Genomic DNA, 13351 nt, shown 5'->3' with positions numbered 1-13351 from the left:
GCTGCATTCCTTCTGGAAGCCTTAGGGAAGAATCAATTGCCTTCCCTTTTCCTTCGCTTCTAAAAACTGCCTGAATTCCTTGGCTTGTGGCTGCTTCCTCTATCTTCAAAGCCAACAAGAGCAGGCTGAGCTCCCCAAGTTCTCTTCCTCTGCCTGCCTCCTCCACTTGAAAGGATCCTTGTGATTACGCTGGCCCATCCAGACAATCTGGGATGATCCCCATTCGAGGTAAGCCGTTTAGCAACCACAATTCCACCTGCAACCTAATTCCCCTTTGCCATGCAATCTAGCATAGTCACACATTCCAGAGATTAGGACAAGGACATTTTTGGGGATGGGGACATATTCTGCCTTTTACAGGTTAGAACGCGGGCTAGTCCTGATGCCAGAAGGTGGGAAATGAATTATGATGACTTGGGAAATGCAGAGAGAGTACACAAGAAAATGAGATGATAGGTCAACTGAGAGCAAACAGAGAGAATCTTCTGGGCGCTTCAAAAGGTCACCAACTGCGGGGCAATCCTAAGAAGCCAATGTGCCCTAAATATAGCTTTTTTATGGTTTTTCAGTATAAAAGAATGATGGGCAGGTAAGAGTAATGCAGAGTGATACTCTCCAGGAATTCTGGGGATCTTGATGCAGTCTGTCCTATCCAATGTTTGATATCCGTGCTACATAACTGTTTCTGTAAATTAAACGTAGCCTAACTTTATGATAAGAGTGTCCTGTATTTCAGGTACTCCCTGGAGTGCAACATTCCAGAAAACCAATTACCTGGGGGAATTCATGAAAACGTGCACAGATTAATAAAAATGAACATGTGTAGACCACGCAGATCCCAGCACATCATCACTATTCCATCCTCGCACAATCACTGTGGTGTTCTTAGAGGCCGTGATTCCCATTTTAGAGATGAGGAAACAAAGGCTTGGAGGCTAATTATGCGTCCATGCACACCAAGCAAGGTCAACACAGAAATCAGACTCAAGTCCTGAATTTCTGATTCCAGGTTCAGCTTTCTTTTTCAAAACACCACATAGCTCCACAGAGGCACTCAGGTAGTCGGCCTCCGATTTCCTCGGCTCCAGGGACACCCAAACCTTGAAAGCCCTGCAGAAGCCTTAATCTGGAGGCACAGGGAAAAGTGTATCTGCACCTACAGTGAGTAACAACCAAACACAGGGCCTCTGCATAATCCTTTGATTTTTGAACGACACTTACATTGTTCTGATAACGCATCTAGAGGAACATAATTGAAACTACTCTCAGGACATAATGGTCCATCAGAAATAATCCAAGCTCAGGCGCCTGGGTAGCTCAGTCGTTAAGCATCTGCCTTCGGCTCAGGTCATGATCCCAGGGTCCTGGGATCGAGCCCCGCAGGGAGCCCACCTCTCCCCTGCCTGCCATTCCCCCTGCTTGTACTTGCTCTCTGTCTCTCTCGCTCACTCTCCCTGTGTCAAATAAATAAATAAAAAATCTTAAAAAAAAAATAATCCAAGCTCTTCTAAAACGTTGTCACCTGGGCTGTGACAACCCACCATGTGACTCAGTCACTTGCCCTTCTGAAGTCGGACTCTTTTTTTTGTTTAAAGATTTTATTTACTTATTTGACAGAGAGAAACACAGCGAGAGAAGGAACACAAGCAGGGGGAGTGGGAGAGGGAGAAGCAGGCTTCCCACTGAGCAGGGAGCCCGATGCGGGGCTCGATCCCAGGACCCCGGGATCATGACCTGAGCTGAAGGCAGACGCCTAATGACTGAGCCACCCAGGCGCCCTTGAAGTCCGACTCTCTTTATTGGCAAAAGTGGGATAAGGAAGAATCTACTTCATGAGGCTACTGTGAGGAATACATAGATAGTGTTGTGTGCTGGAGGGAACCTTTTGGGGAAACTGTCTAGCCCACACAGCTGGGTTGAGTGGGTTTCTCTTTCTTGCACCCAAAATAGTCTTGCAAAGATAGTATTGTGAAAGAACCTAGAACAATTCTTAGCCAGAGTTCTCAAGAAATGTGTTATTTCTTTTACGAAGCCTGAAGTTTTGCAAGCAAACAGCACGTAGAAGGTACTCCCTTTATTCATTAGTTCACTGATTCAAAATCAGTGATTAGGGGTGCCTGGGTGACTCAGTCTGTTAAGTGTCCTGATTTCAGCTCAGTGTCATGATCTTAGGGTTGTGAGACTGTGCCCCCCCATCAGGCTCAATGGGCGTGGAACCTGCTTGAGAGTCTCTCGCTCCTCCCCTGTGCTCACTCTCTCTCTCCCCTTCTCCGTCTAAAAAAAAAAAAAAAAAAAAATCTGTGATTAATTAACCGCCATTATGGAGCAACTACTGTGTGCCAAGTACTGATCTGGGCACTGTCAAGGAAAAGACTGACAGGACCGCTGGTCCCTTGTAGTCCCCCTCTCCCAGGAAGAGGGAGATGCATAATCTGTATGATTTGGGAAAGCAATATGTTTTGTGAAGAAAATAAAACAGCGGAACACTCTCACAAGTAGAAACAAGTTTTTACAAAACCAGGTAGTTGGGAAAGGTCTTTTTGAAGAGGTGGAATTTAAGCCAACACCTGAAGGATGAGGAGACACAGTAAATATAGAGTCTGGGGGCAGAGTATTCTGGTGCAGGGAACAGAAAATAAAAAGGCCCTTCAAGCAGAAATGAGGTTGGGCCCAGAACAGAGAGGAAGCCACTGTCCCAGTATGTCGCTGGGACCAGACCCCACCCCCAGCCTGTCCCGTAGACAGGCCAGTCCATCCGCACACAGGAGATCGAGACCGTCTAGCAGGGAAAGGTGCACAATTATTATTCACTCCCTGCGGCTAGAAGGACAACACTTCCGGGGAAAAGAACTTTGAGACAAATTAAAGGAGATGCTGTGTGTTTGGGGCCAAAGACTTGGGTCTGAAGCTCAGCTCCACATCCTGAGCCAGTTACTTGTTCTGTGCACCTCAGTTTCCCTCACCTGGAAAACATGGGTGATACCAGGACCCCTGTCCCATGGTTCCTGTGAAGACTGAATGAAGACAGTGCCCAGAGCAGAGCCTGGCCGTTCCCACCACCACTATGGCCCTTCTTTCCCACCCAAACCTTCATCTCCCTGTTCCACTGAAAATAACCATTACTTGTCCCTGATTTGTTTCTTCCCCTTCGTGCATCTACATCTACTAACTTACACCAATCCAACGGTTAATCCATAGGTCGGCGCAGTCCAACCATCAGTGAATTGAGGATATAAAGCAGAACACCTCCCCAACAAGGAATTACAACTCTGTTTATGAATCTGAACAGGAACATTTGTCTCACCATCTTCTTCTCAGTCAAATAAAAGGCGCAAAATAAGGGAATCTTATATACGGAGTACAATGACATTCTGGCCATGTTCACAGAAACAGTATTTTCAGACCACTCTCAAACACACCTGACCTCAATTTGGCAGCTCTACCACCACTGCTGTTACTGCCATCCCTACAATGATGACCACTGCCCCTGAATTCCAATAAAAAAGAAGAGGGGAAAAGAGAGGGGAGCTGGAGGGGAGGGGAGGGAGAAGGGGACAGAGGGAAAAGAAAGACATGCCATCCTAGAGAAACAGGTCTCTCCATTTACTCCTCTCTTCTCTGATGCCCCTTAGGAAAATATTAAAATTTTGTTCTTACAAGTCCCTTGCAATTTTGGTAAATTTATTCCTAGTTATTTTGTCTCTTTGGTTGCTTCTATAAATAGAGTTATTTTCTCTCATTATATTTTCAAAATGGTTGGCATAGGCATATAGGAAAACTATAGATTTTGCATAGTAATTTCCTTACAAATTCCCTTAATGATTCCCATTATTGTTCCTAATAGATTCATGGGAGGATTCATTATCTTTGGTTTTCCATTAAGAGATGAAACTGCTGGCAAGTGGTAATAATTCTACCTCCCCCATTCTCATTCTTTTCCTCATCCAAGTGCATCATCAATTAATTCCTGAACAAAGATAAATAACAGTGATCATTATGGGGCATTCTGGGCTTGTTCTGAATTTAATGGGAATGTTTTTAGTGTTACACCATTAAAGATGATGCTGGCTTTGGGGAAGATCCTATTTTATCAGCAGGTGTTCTAAAAATCAGGAATATTTAATATTATCAGCTCTATCTTTAGCATCCATAAAGTGAATCACAGGATTTTTCTCATTTGCTCATAGTAAGAGTCAATCACATTGTTAGAGTACCCAAGATCAAACCATCCTTCCATTCCTGGAATAAATCCCACTTTGCCAGAGCTTTTATTACCTTGTAATGTAAATATTTACTTGTCCATTTCCCTATTTTATGAGCTCTTTCAGATCACTGGCCATGACTGATTCATGTTTGACCCCAGCACATATTTGACAATCAATACATGTTTAAATAAAAAATAAATGAATGAATAAAGCAACAAGGACACTGGACCTCCCCAGACTAACCCTTTGTACCTCCTTCTAAATTAAAATACTCAGATCAGGTACCTGTCCCAGACTGGATCTTTACATGTTTAATGAGCATGTGGTTCAACTGGTCCCCTCTTCTAGCATCAGAACCCTGGAGCACCTCATTCTTACGGGGAAATTGTTCCCTATGGTTTCAGTGAGACTAACTCTGCTTCCCTGCTCCCACCACTATTCCAACCCAAAAGGGTGACCTCATCACCCGGGTCTAATTGGAGTACTACACTATGACTGCTTTAAGAACAGGTACATGACCCAACCTGGGCCAAATGCAACTCCAAGAATTTCTTACAGAAATTCTTTAAGAAAAATGATTTCCAAAAGAACTGATAAACATAAATGTGTTGGTCTGGGGCTGCTGCTTACCACCATCTTGCCTAAAATGTGGTGAGACAACCTATCCGAAAATGAAACAAGGTCGAGAAAATCATGTCAAGGGATGGAAAGAGACAGAAACCCAGTGATATCATTTGAGCCCCTGGATCCAGCTGTTCCTGAAGTCATTACCCCCCAGATTTCCCAATTACATAAGCCACTAAATTACCTTTTCTATGTGTAATAGTTTAAGATCATTTCTATTATTTGTAACCAAAAAACACTAACTCATGTGTTGTTTTGTTTCCCCATGAATATGCTTTGTACATTCTTAAATAAAGGTAAAAAAAAAAAATTTAAAGGGAAGCAATCCTAACTAGTGAGTGTTAAAACAACAACAACAAAAAATTCAACTGCCTGCTTTTAATTAATGGCAAGATGGGCTAAAAGACTCCCTTAGTGAATTATAATTTCTGACTGAAATTCCCAAGACAGTTATAAAGGAGCTTGTTAAACCGCAGAAACCAATGGAATCAAGAGATTACTTTAACAGGGCGGCGGTTCAATCAGTCACAGAGATATCATCCATTATGCAAAACCAAAACCTTTAAAACTTCCTACCGTACAATCCTAGCCATCTCTCATTCACCTAAAATCTCAAGTCCTCTCTCCTGACTCAATTTAAAAGTAAAAACGACTGGTGTGATCTACGAAAATAAAAATAACTAAGTCATGTCATGACAGCTGAAAAAACCAGTGAAAGGAGCCAAATGTCAAGCCCAGGGAATTTGGCAAGGGTCTTCTTGAACAGTCCTGCCTTCTCAAATGCTTTCAGCCCAGGAGAAAAACTGAAGGCAAGCACACCCTTGGCATTCTAAATGCCTCTGTAGCTCTCCAGGCCAAGCGGCATCAATTCCTACTGTAGGTTCAAGAAAATGTCAGCACGCAAGCCCAGAGTGTCAGCCCATTTCCCTACCCCAGCCCCTTGGTGGAGAATTCTGACTACAACTACTTCGTGGAATCAGACTCTTCTCCTTCAGCTCCAGTTACAATAGACCAAATTCTGGAATCCGGTTTTGATTATTCTCTGGAGAGCTACTTAAGAGCTGCTTCAGGGTTTGAAATCCCTCATTTAGACATAATCTTGAAATAAAAGGCTATATTCAAATGAAAAATGCATTACAGCTTTCTCTTTAGGACCTTCAGTACTGATGGGCAGGGAAAATGAAGAAAGGCAAGGGGGAAATGGAAAAAGAGAAAGATAGGAAAGTAGGAGAGAGCAATGTCCTCCAACACAAACTCATTTCATCATCGCATAATCCCTTGGAAGGGAAGTAATACTGAGCCCACTCTGCAGATAAAGAAACTGAGGCCTGGTGATCACACCAGGAAGACACAGGCCTCTGGCTCAGAGACCGATAAGAACATGCTCCAAACAATGTTGCTTTTCCCCTACTAGTTTCCTCACTCCAAAAAGTCTAACACAGAAGTCTGTTCTAGAACCCAAGTATGTCCCTGAATGGACCCTTTGGAGACGATATAGTCTCATTATCTAAGAAACCAAGAATTTTTTTAAAAAGAAAAAAACAGACCGAGTAACCTGAGGTCCAATACAACTAGTAATGTGGCAGAGCAAAAGCTAGAACCCAATTATTTTCATCTCTTGGGTCTTACTGAACCCACCTGACCGGAATCTACTTTATAGGTGCAACTTATCTATATGGATCACATTCAGCGCTCCTGATTAATGAGTGAACAACTGAAGAGTTATCCCGCCTTCAAGAAAATGTTCACTGAGAACAAAGGGGAAATGTATTTGTGAATCGTCTATTTCTGCCTCAGTGTTCCTATTTATCTCCAGCTCCTTTGTTATTGTTGCAATATATCTGGGAGGTATCCCCCCCCCCCCCCCCCCCCCCCCCCCCCCCCCCCCGCTTGCTGTTGCAAAATCTGTAAAGGGGGAAAAAATGGAAACTAAAATAGCACATGTAAGCCACAATTCTGGCAAGTGCAAAGGGTCTGGCTATGCCAGTTACTTTCTGAAATGAGTTTAAACCAGAGGTCACAAACTGGTAGCCAGCTGGCTGTATCTAGCCCACAGATGTATTTTGTTTGTCCCACAGTGCTGGCCCACACAAGGCTTTTAAGAAATTTTAATCAGGTTTGCCAAAGTTAAAAACCAAGAGATTTCTCATCAAAGCCTGGATTTCCGATTTTTCCTACCAAGTGGAGGATGTGGTAACATTTGCACACAGAAAAGGGTAGCCGGAACGAGCAGTGGCTGAGACCTGCAGATGGAGAAGTGCCCCGGGTTTCTCCCCTCGTCTATTTCACTGGGCTTCGGAGTTCGTGACCCTTGGTTTAAAGTCAGGCAGATGTAGACTGCAAAGCCAATCATTATTAGACTTTTCCCAAAAACATCCCCAATAGGAGACTCTTCAGCCAATATGAGGACAGCTGTGATCAAAGGTAAAGCATAGGAGACCAAAATGATTTGAGAAATTAAAAAAAAAAAAAAACAGGAGTTGGGTCCATTTGGATTTCTGCTCTAAGATACTCATTTGGGGGGGGATACATTCACCTTTATTACTTCATTTATTCTCCCCAACAATCCTGCGAGGAAGGAATTATTCCCAGATACACAAACTGAAAATGAGTGATGTTAAGTCAGTTATCTACCCAAAATTATTCAACCAGTAAGTTGTAAAACCAGATTTTGAACCCAGTTTTGTCCAGCTACAAACACTGTGCTTTAAGAATACTGAAAGAACCCTTTATAAAGCCACGAGTCTTGCTTCTGCCTCAGGGCCTTTGCATCTGCCGTTCCGCTACTGGAAACCACTCTACCCAGATGGCAGACTCTTATTCTTTCACTTCATTTACTTCACCCTCACAGGGAAGTTTCCCTAGTCATTTGATTTAAAATAACCTAGGTGTGCACACACACACACACACCAATTTCTCTCTAGACTCCTGCTACTCAAAGTGAGGTCCAGAGATCAGCAGCATCTGCAGCACCTGAGAAGTTAGAAACGCAGACTCTCAGGGCCTTCTGCAGACCTGCTGAATCAGAATCCTACATGTTCACAACATCCCAGGTGACGCGTACACGTTTAAAGCTTAAAAGGCACTGCTCTACTAGGAGCCCTGCCCAGTGGAAATAAAATGTAAGTCACCAGCATGATGGTACATTTTCTAGTAGCCACACGAAAAAGGTAACAAGAAAGACTGTTTCCTGTCTCCCTTGCCCACCACTTAAATGTCAGTTTCAGGAGCACAAAGTACTTAGTCACCACTTTATCCCCTGTCCTTACAACAGTTCTGGGTACATGGTAAATATTATTAAAATGTTGGTTAAATGTAAGAAGGAAGGAAGGGAAACATCTTGCTAGTATTTTGTGTGTGGTGGTGGGATACAAAGGAAGAAACCAAGAAACAAGCATCCTGAAATTGGACAGATGCGGTCAAGCTCAACCACTGACCAAATGAGCAACCCTGAGCAAGTCATTTGCACTCCAAGGGCCACCTGTAAAACACGAAGGCTGCTATGTCGCCCACAACCCTCATTATGATGCTCAAACATGAGAGGACGTCCACAAAGCGCCCGGGTCCATAAAGAACAGGCATTCCCTAACTGCCAGTGTCTTTCTGGCATCCTCCCTCAATCTCCAGATACCCAGTGCAAACAGTGCTGCAGACCACCTTCCTGAGGGTAGCACAAGCATGACTATGGGAACCGTCTTCCTGAGTGATTTTCCCCTAGCCAATGGGAGGAGCGTATTCACTGTTGGCAGTGCAGACCATTTGAAACCATGGAGGTCCCCTTCCCATCGCCCTGGGCCTGAGGTGTTTCCAAAGCCAAGGTCAGGGTTGCTGCACAGTCTGTAAGCCATGGGGGAGGTCACACCGCAAGGCAGCCCTGTCACTTGGATGAGTTCTGCCGTGGCCGCCAGGTCCCACCCCCTTGAAGAGTATAAGGTCTCTGCCCAGACAGCTTGGAGTAGCCTGTTCTGGAAGGTGCTTTGGGGCTTAGCCCTTTTATTTTACTGGTTTGGAGGAGTGAGGAGAGGAGAGTCAAGTCTACCCCCCCCCCAACACTTATGAGTCATGGGCCTGGGTCAATCCACCAAGGGAGGCTTGCTTCTCCCATAGCTTTAACACTCCCATGCTAATCCATTAGTATATCTGGCCCTGAAATCTGAGGCACGCATTCCAATCTCAAATGTGTTTTTAAATCACATTAGATCAACAGCATAGGAGAAAGCAAAACCTGGATTTAAACAAGACTGGAGTGACACGGAGGAAAAAAAAACTCCCAGGGCTGCTCCGCTGGGATAGGACGAAAGCCCAAACCAATGCTGCCGGGAGCTGCCCCCAAATTCTCGCTTCTCCCTCTGGCTGATAACAGCAAACCCCAGAAACACTTGCAGAATTAGGCTCTCGCAGAAGCACTTCGACAAGAAAAAGGGAAAGAAAACAAGGGGGGGAGAGAATCAAAACCTTTCATTCATCTGTGGCCCTCTCCTCTGGCGAGTAGAAGAAGATTTTACATAGACTACTCCGCGGATGGGGAGGAAGTGTGGCCATTCAAGTACATTCAAGCACAGATGCCGCCATTTATAAGATGCAGTTGGAGCAGGGAAACAAGAGGAAAGCTTTCCTTTACTGGTTTGAACTGATGCCACCGTTTCCTTTTCTACAATATAATGAGGATGTCATCCCCTCTTCCTCCAGGGGAGAGAGACAGGAGCCTGAAGAGACAAGAGCCTGTGAAAATCCCACAAATACCCTCAAAGCATTGGGGTCCCTCGTAAGGCTGGAGAGGTATCCAAGCAGCCCCAGCACACTCCCATGGGCCAAAGGGGTTTCTAGAAGTCTCAGCAGCCAGGCTTGGGTGGCTACTGATACCGTCTGTGTTACACAGATTCTTCTCCAGCACTTGCAGTCGGCACCTATAAGCACTACAAGGATCTGCCGTGGGTGAGACACTGGGGTCAAGGATGGGGAGGCCACAGAGAAATCCCATGGTCCTGTTAAGTGAGGATCAAGGGAATCTGCCCATATGTCTTCAGTATAACAGTTCTGTGTATGGGTACCAAATATTCACACTCAGCCCCAAAGACCACATGAGGGACAGCCGGGAGTACCACAGCGCTAGGATAGAACCTTCCACAGCCCTATCATGCCTGTCTCCATGCCTCCTCTTCCCAGCCTCGGCATGAAAGAAGATTAAGAAAATCTGGCATCTCCTGTCCTCTCATTCAGAAAACTCTCCAGCCCCACCGATGGGACCTCCTGACACGCATTCCTCCACGAACCCTTCATCAAACTTTAAGGCATCTGAATAAAACACTTCCTTCTCTATTTCCAGCTGCTACAAAGCAACCCGAACACATGTTGGAAAGATGTGATCCTTATGCCTCGCTCTCCCCCAGAAGTGTACTTGGCACTTCTCCCGAGATACACAGCTTTAAAATTAGAATTGAAAAAGCCACCGTTACCCGTTACCCTCGTAGGGCCAAGGCTACCTCACAGCAGAAACCAGAACATCCCCATAACCAAAGTTAAAGAACTGAAACCCTCCCAGACATCATACCCCTTCCCGATATTGTTGTTGTTGCATTAATCATCCTAACACCTTTTTAATTATAATCGCAAACTGGAAGCCATGGCTCGTTATGTTATAAATACTGATTTTTCCAGTTAAATTAAGCATTTGCTGTTTTATGTTTTGATAGGAAGGGGCTGTTTGAAGCCTCCTAAAATACTGCAATTAGATTTTGCCGTTGAAACAGACAAGACATTAACAGACACATTTGCTGTTTCAGTTTAATGTGGTGGAATGTTTATGCCTAAGTGTACTTCTCTCAAGCTTTGAAAGCATAAGGCATATTTTTTAAAGTGGAAGAAATCAATCACAATACACCCATTTATTATCTATTTCTTAAGTTAAGCTATTTCTAAAACTTTTCCCAGGCTGTAATTTAAACTTGGAAAGCACATCTCTTCAACAGGAAGGGAACTTGTCAGGAAACAATCCTGTTTTACCTATTGGCTCTGTTAAGATGATAACATCACTTTAGCTGACAAAGCCTGTGTTTCTGTTTGACAATTGCAATTAATTACTGAGATGCAACAGAGATGGGGCCAGCCATCCAGATCTATTTTCCAGAGAGATCCAAAACGGAAGGAAGGGGGGGAGGCGGGAAGCAAAGGAGGTTTTTTTTTGGAATCTGCACCAGTATGGAGTTAAACGCTATGGCTGGCAAGAAAGCTGGATTATTAATTTATTTACCTGCACCTAACTTTCTACTCCTCTCTTCTCCCTTTCTCTCACCACGGGCAGAGGGTGGAAAAGGAGAGAGGTGAACATTTCACAAGCCGGAAGCTCCAATCTGTAGCGAAGGAGGCGCGGGTTAGAAAGGGCACGGGTGCAGTGCGAAGAAACTCTTACGGCACCAACTGTCATGTAGACACTGATGCTGCCGAGACAGAACCAACCCAGGGTTCATTCAGCCAAAGGGGATAGAAAGTTCTGGAGATGGGGGGCATCCCCGGTCTTTACTAGAAAGCCAGAACTTGCCAGCATCATCTTTTTAACTGTTTCCTGTTCATTTTGCTCTAACCTGAAAATACTAAAGTTGGATTCCAGCCACGCAAATGCGTTTCAGGGCGATTTGGAGAGATTCCAAGGGATCTCAAAGCCCCTAGAGCCATCTAGCTACCCTGCTTCATGCTCGGCGTCCCCAACGCAGAAGCCCAGAGCCCCGCCAGAGCCCGGGCTAGGAAACACCCCGCGGGCACGAATGCTGGGGATTCCCAGGCCAAGAGCTGGGCAGATTCAGAAGGCACGGAGCCGGAGGCAGACAGAAGCAAGGCGACACCTCCACCCCTCGCCCTGAAATAAAGTGATCCTTGGCCAGAGTCCAGCCCTCTCCGCCGCTCCTCTCTGAGCGGCCCCGCCAAGGTTGGCAGAACCCCGGTTGGGGCTTAAGGGCTCTCGGGACGGCGGCGCCTGGGTGTCCAAGGGCCCAGAAAGCGGCGGCTCGCGCCGGGTCTCCCGGTGCGTCCATCCCATCCCGCCGGGCCCCGGGTCCTACCTGTACCACTCCAGCCCCTTTTCGTAGTTCCTGTCGAAGAAGTGCGGCTCAACGCCCACCGCCCGCACGTCTGGGTGGACTCGGATCGCCTCCAGCAGCGCGCGGGTCCCTCCTTTCTTAACCCCGATGATAAGAGCCTGTGGCAGCTTCTTCTCCCCATAGTCCGGGGTGCTCGCGGCGCCGCCCCTCTCGCTGCTCCCGTTGGCCGCTCTCCGGCCTGCGAGCTCCTCGTCGGTGGTGCTGGACTCCTGAGCTTCCCTCTCCAGTAGCGCGCTCTGCGCCGTGATCATCTCGCCGGGGGCCAGCGGGGTCCGGAGCCAGGCGTCCCGGGCGCCCCCGCCGCCGCTCGCCAGCCCCCAGCCGTCGGCCCCGGGGGCGGCGGGCTGTTCGGGGGGCTCGGGCGGCTCCCCGCGGCTCACGTTATCCGGCGGCCGCGGCGCGGGCGGCTGCGAGGGGGCGCCGAGGCGCACGGGGGGAGGCGGCAGAGAGGGTGGCGGCGGGCTCGGTGGGGGCTCGGCGGCGGCGCCCGGCGGCTCCTGCAGCGCCAGGGGGAACTGCAGGGAGCCCGAGCCGCCCAGGAGGCTGTAGCACAGGTAGGTGACGGACAGGGACAAGGTGCACATAAAAAGAAGCTTGCGCGCCGGCGGCCCCTTAGCAGAGACGCCGGGCGGCGGCGGCGCGGCGAGAGGTGGAGGCGGAGGCGGAGGCGGAGGAGGTGCGGGCCACGGGGCCATCGCGGCTCCCGGCTCGCGGCGGCGGCGGCGGCGGCCCCCGGCGCTGCCCGGACATGGTTTCAGCCGCCGCCCCCGCCGCCGCCGCCGCCGCTGCCCAGTCGCCCCGGCTGCATGAAGCGACGCCGCTGCGCCCCCGGCCCTGGCCGCTGTCCCGCTGCGCCGGGGGGGAGCCCGGCCGCATGGCCCCCCTCCCCACTCTTCCCGCGGAGTCCGGGCGGCCCCCCACCACCCCCCTCAGCCTCTGTCAAGGGGACCGAGGGGGGCGCGCGGACCCGCCGGCTGCACCTGCTCCGTCTGCAGCGCCCCCGCTTCCCCGGCTCCGCCGCGGCTCCTGCTTCAGCCTCTGCCGCCGCCGCCGCGCGCTGTTGCAGCCCCGAGTTCCTTCCCCGCTGCTAACTTTCTGCCGGGAGAGCCGAGAGGCGCGGAGTGGAGGAGGAGGGGGCCGGGCGCGCGCCCCGCGCCGCCGAGGGAAGGGGAGTGCGCCTCGCGCGCGCCTGCGGAGGGGGGCGCGGAAGCGGAGGCGTGCGCTGGGGCTGGGGCGCCCGGGAGAGCGGAGATCGTGCCCCCCCGCACTCGACACACACGCACTGGAGACGGGCCCCGCCCAGCCCCGCGTGCTTCTCCTCCCCGGGGAGCCTGGGACGCTGAGCTCTCCATCCCTCTCCCGATACTTTTAGCTACACGGAGACCGACGCCAGCCGCCGGTGCCGCGCACCGGGGAGCTGAGGGGCGG

At 48.7% G+C, this 13351-nt stretch overlaps 1 protein-coding gene across 1 annotated transcript in view; it reads right to left on the bottom strand.

Moving 5' to 3' along the window:
• Nucleotides 1-12618, bottom strand: part of HS3ST4 (heparan sulfate-glucosamine 3-sulfotransferase 4) — a 412869-nt gene extending 400251 nt beyond the window's left edge. Inside the window, exon 1 of the mRNA XM_028110318.2 lies at nt 11885-12618. Coding sequence (XP_027966119.1) covers nt 11885-12618 — 734 coding nt within the window. The remainder of the gene's footprint in view (nt 1-11884) is intronic.
• Between the last annotated feature and the right edge of the window lie 733 nt (nt 12619-13351).

The sequence above is a fragment of the Eumetopias jubatus genome, unplaced genomic scaffold (genome assembly GCF_037043125.1).
Source record: "Eumetopias jubatus isolate StellerSeaLion01/CBP00866 unplaced genomic scaffold, mEumJub1_p1.0 scaffold_12, whole genome shotgun sequence".
NCBI lineage: Eukaryota > Metazoa > Chordata > Mammalia > Carnivora > Otariidae > Eumetopias > Eumetopias jubatus.
This window is presented reverse-complemented; position numbering and strand designations above follow the sequence as displayed.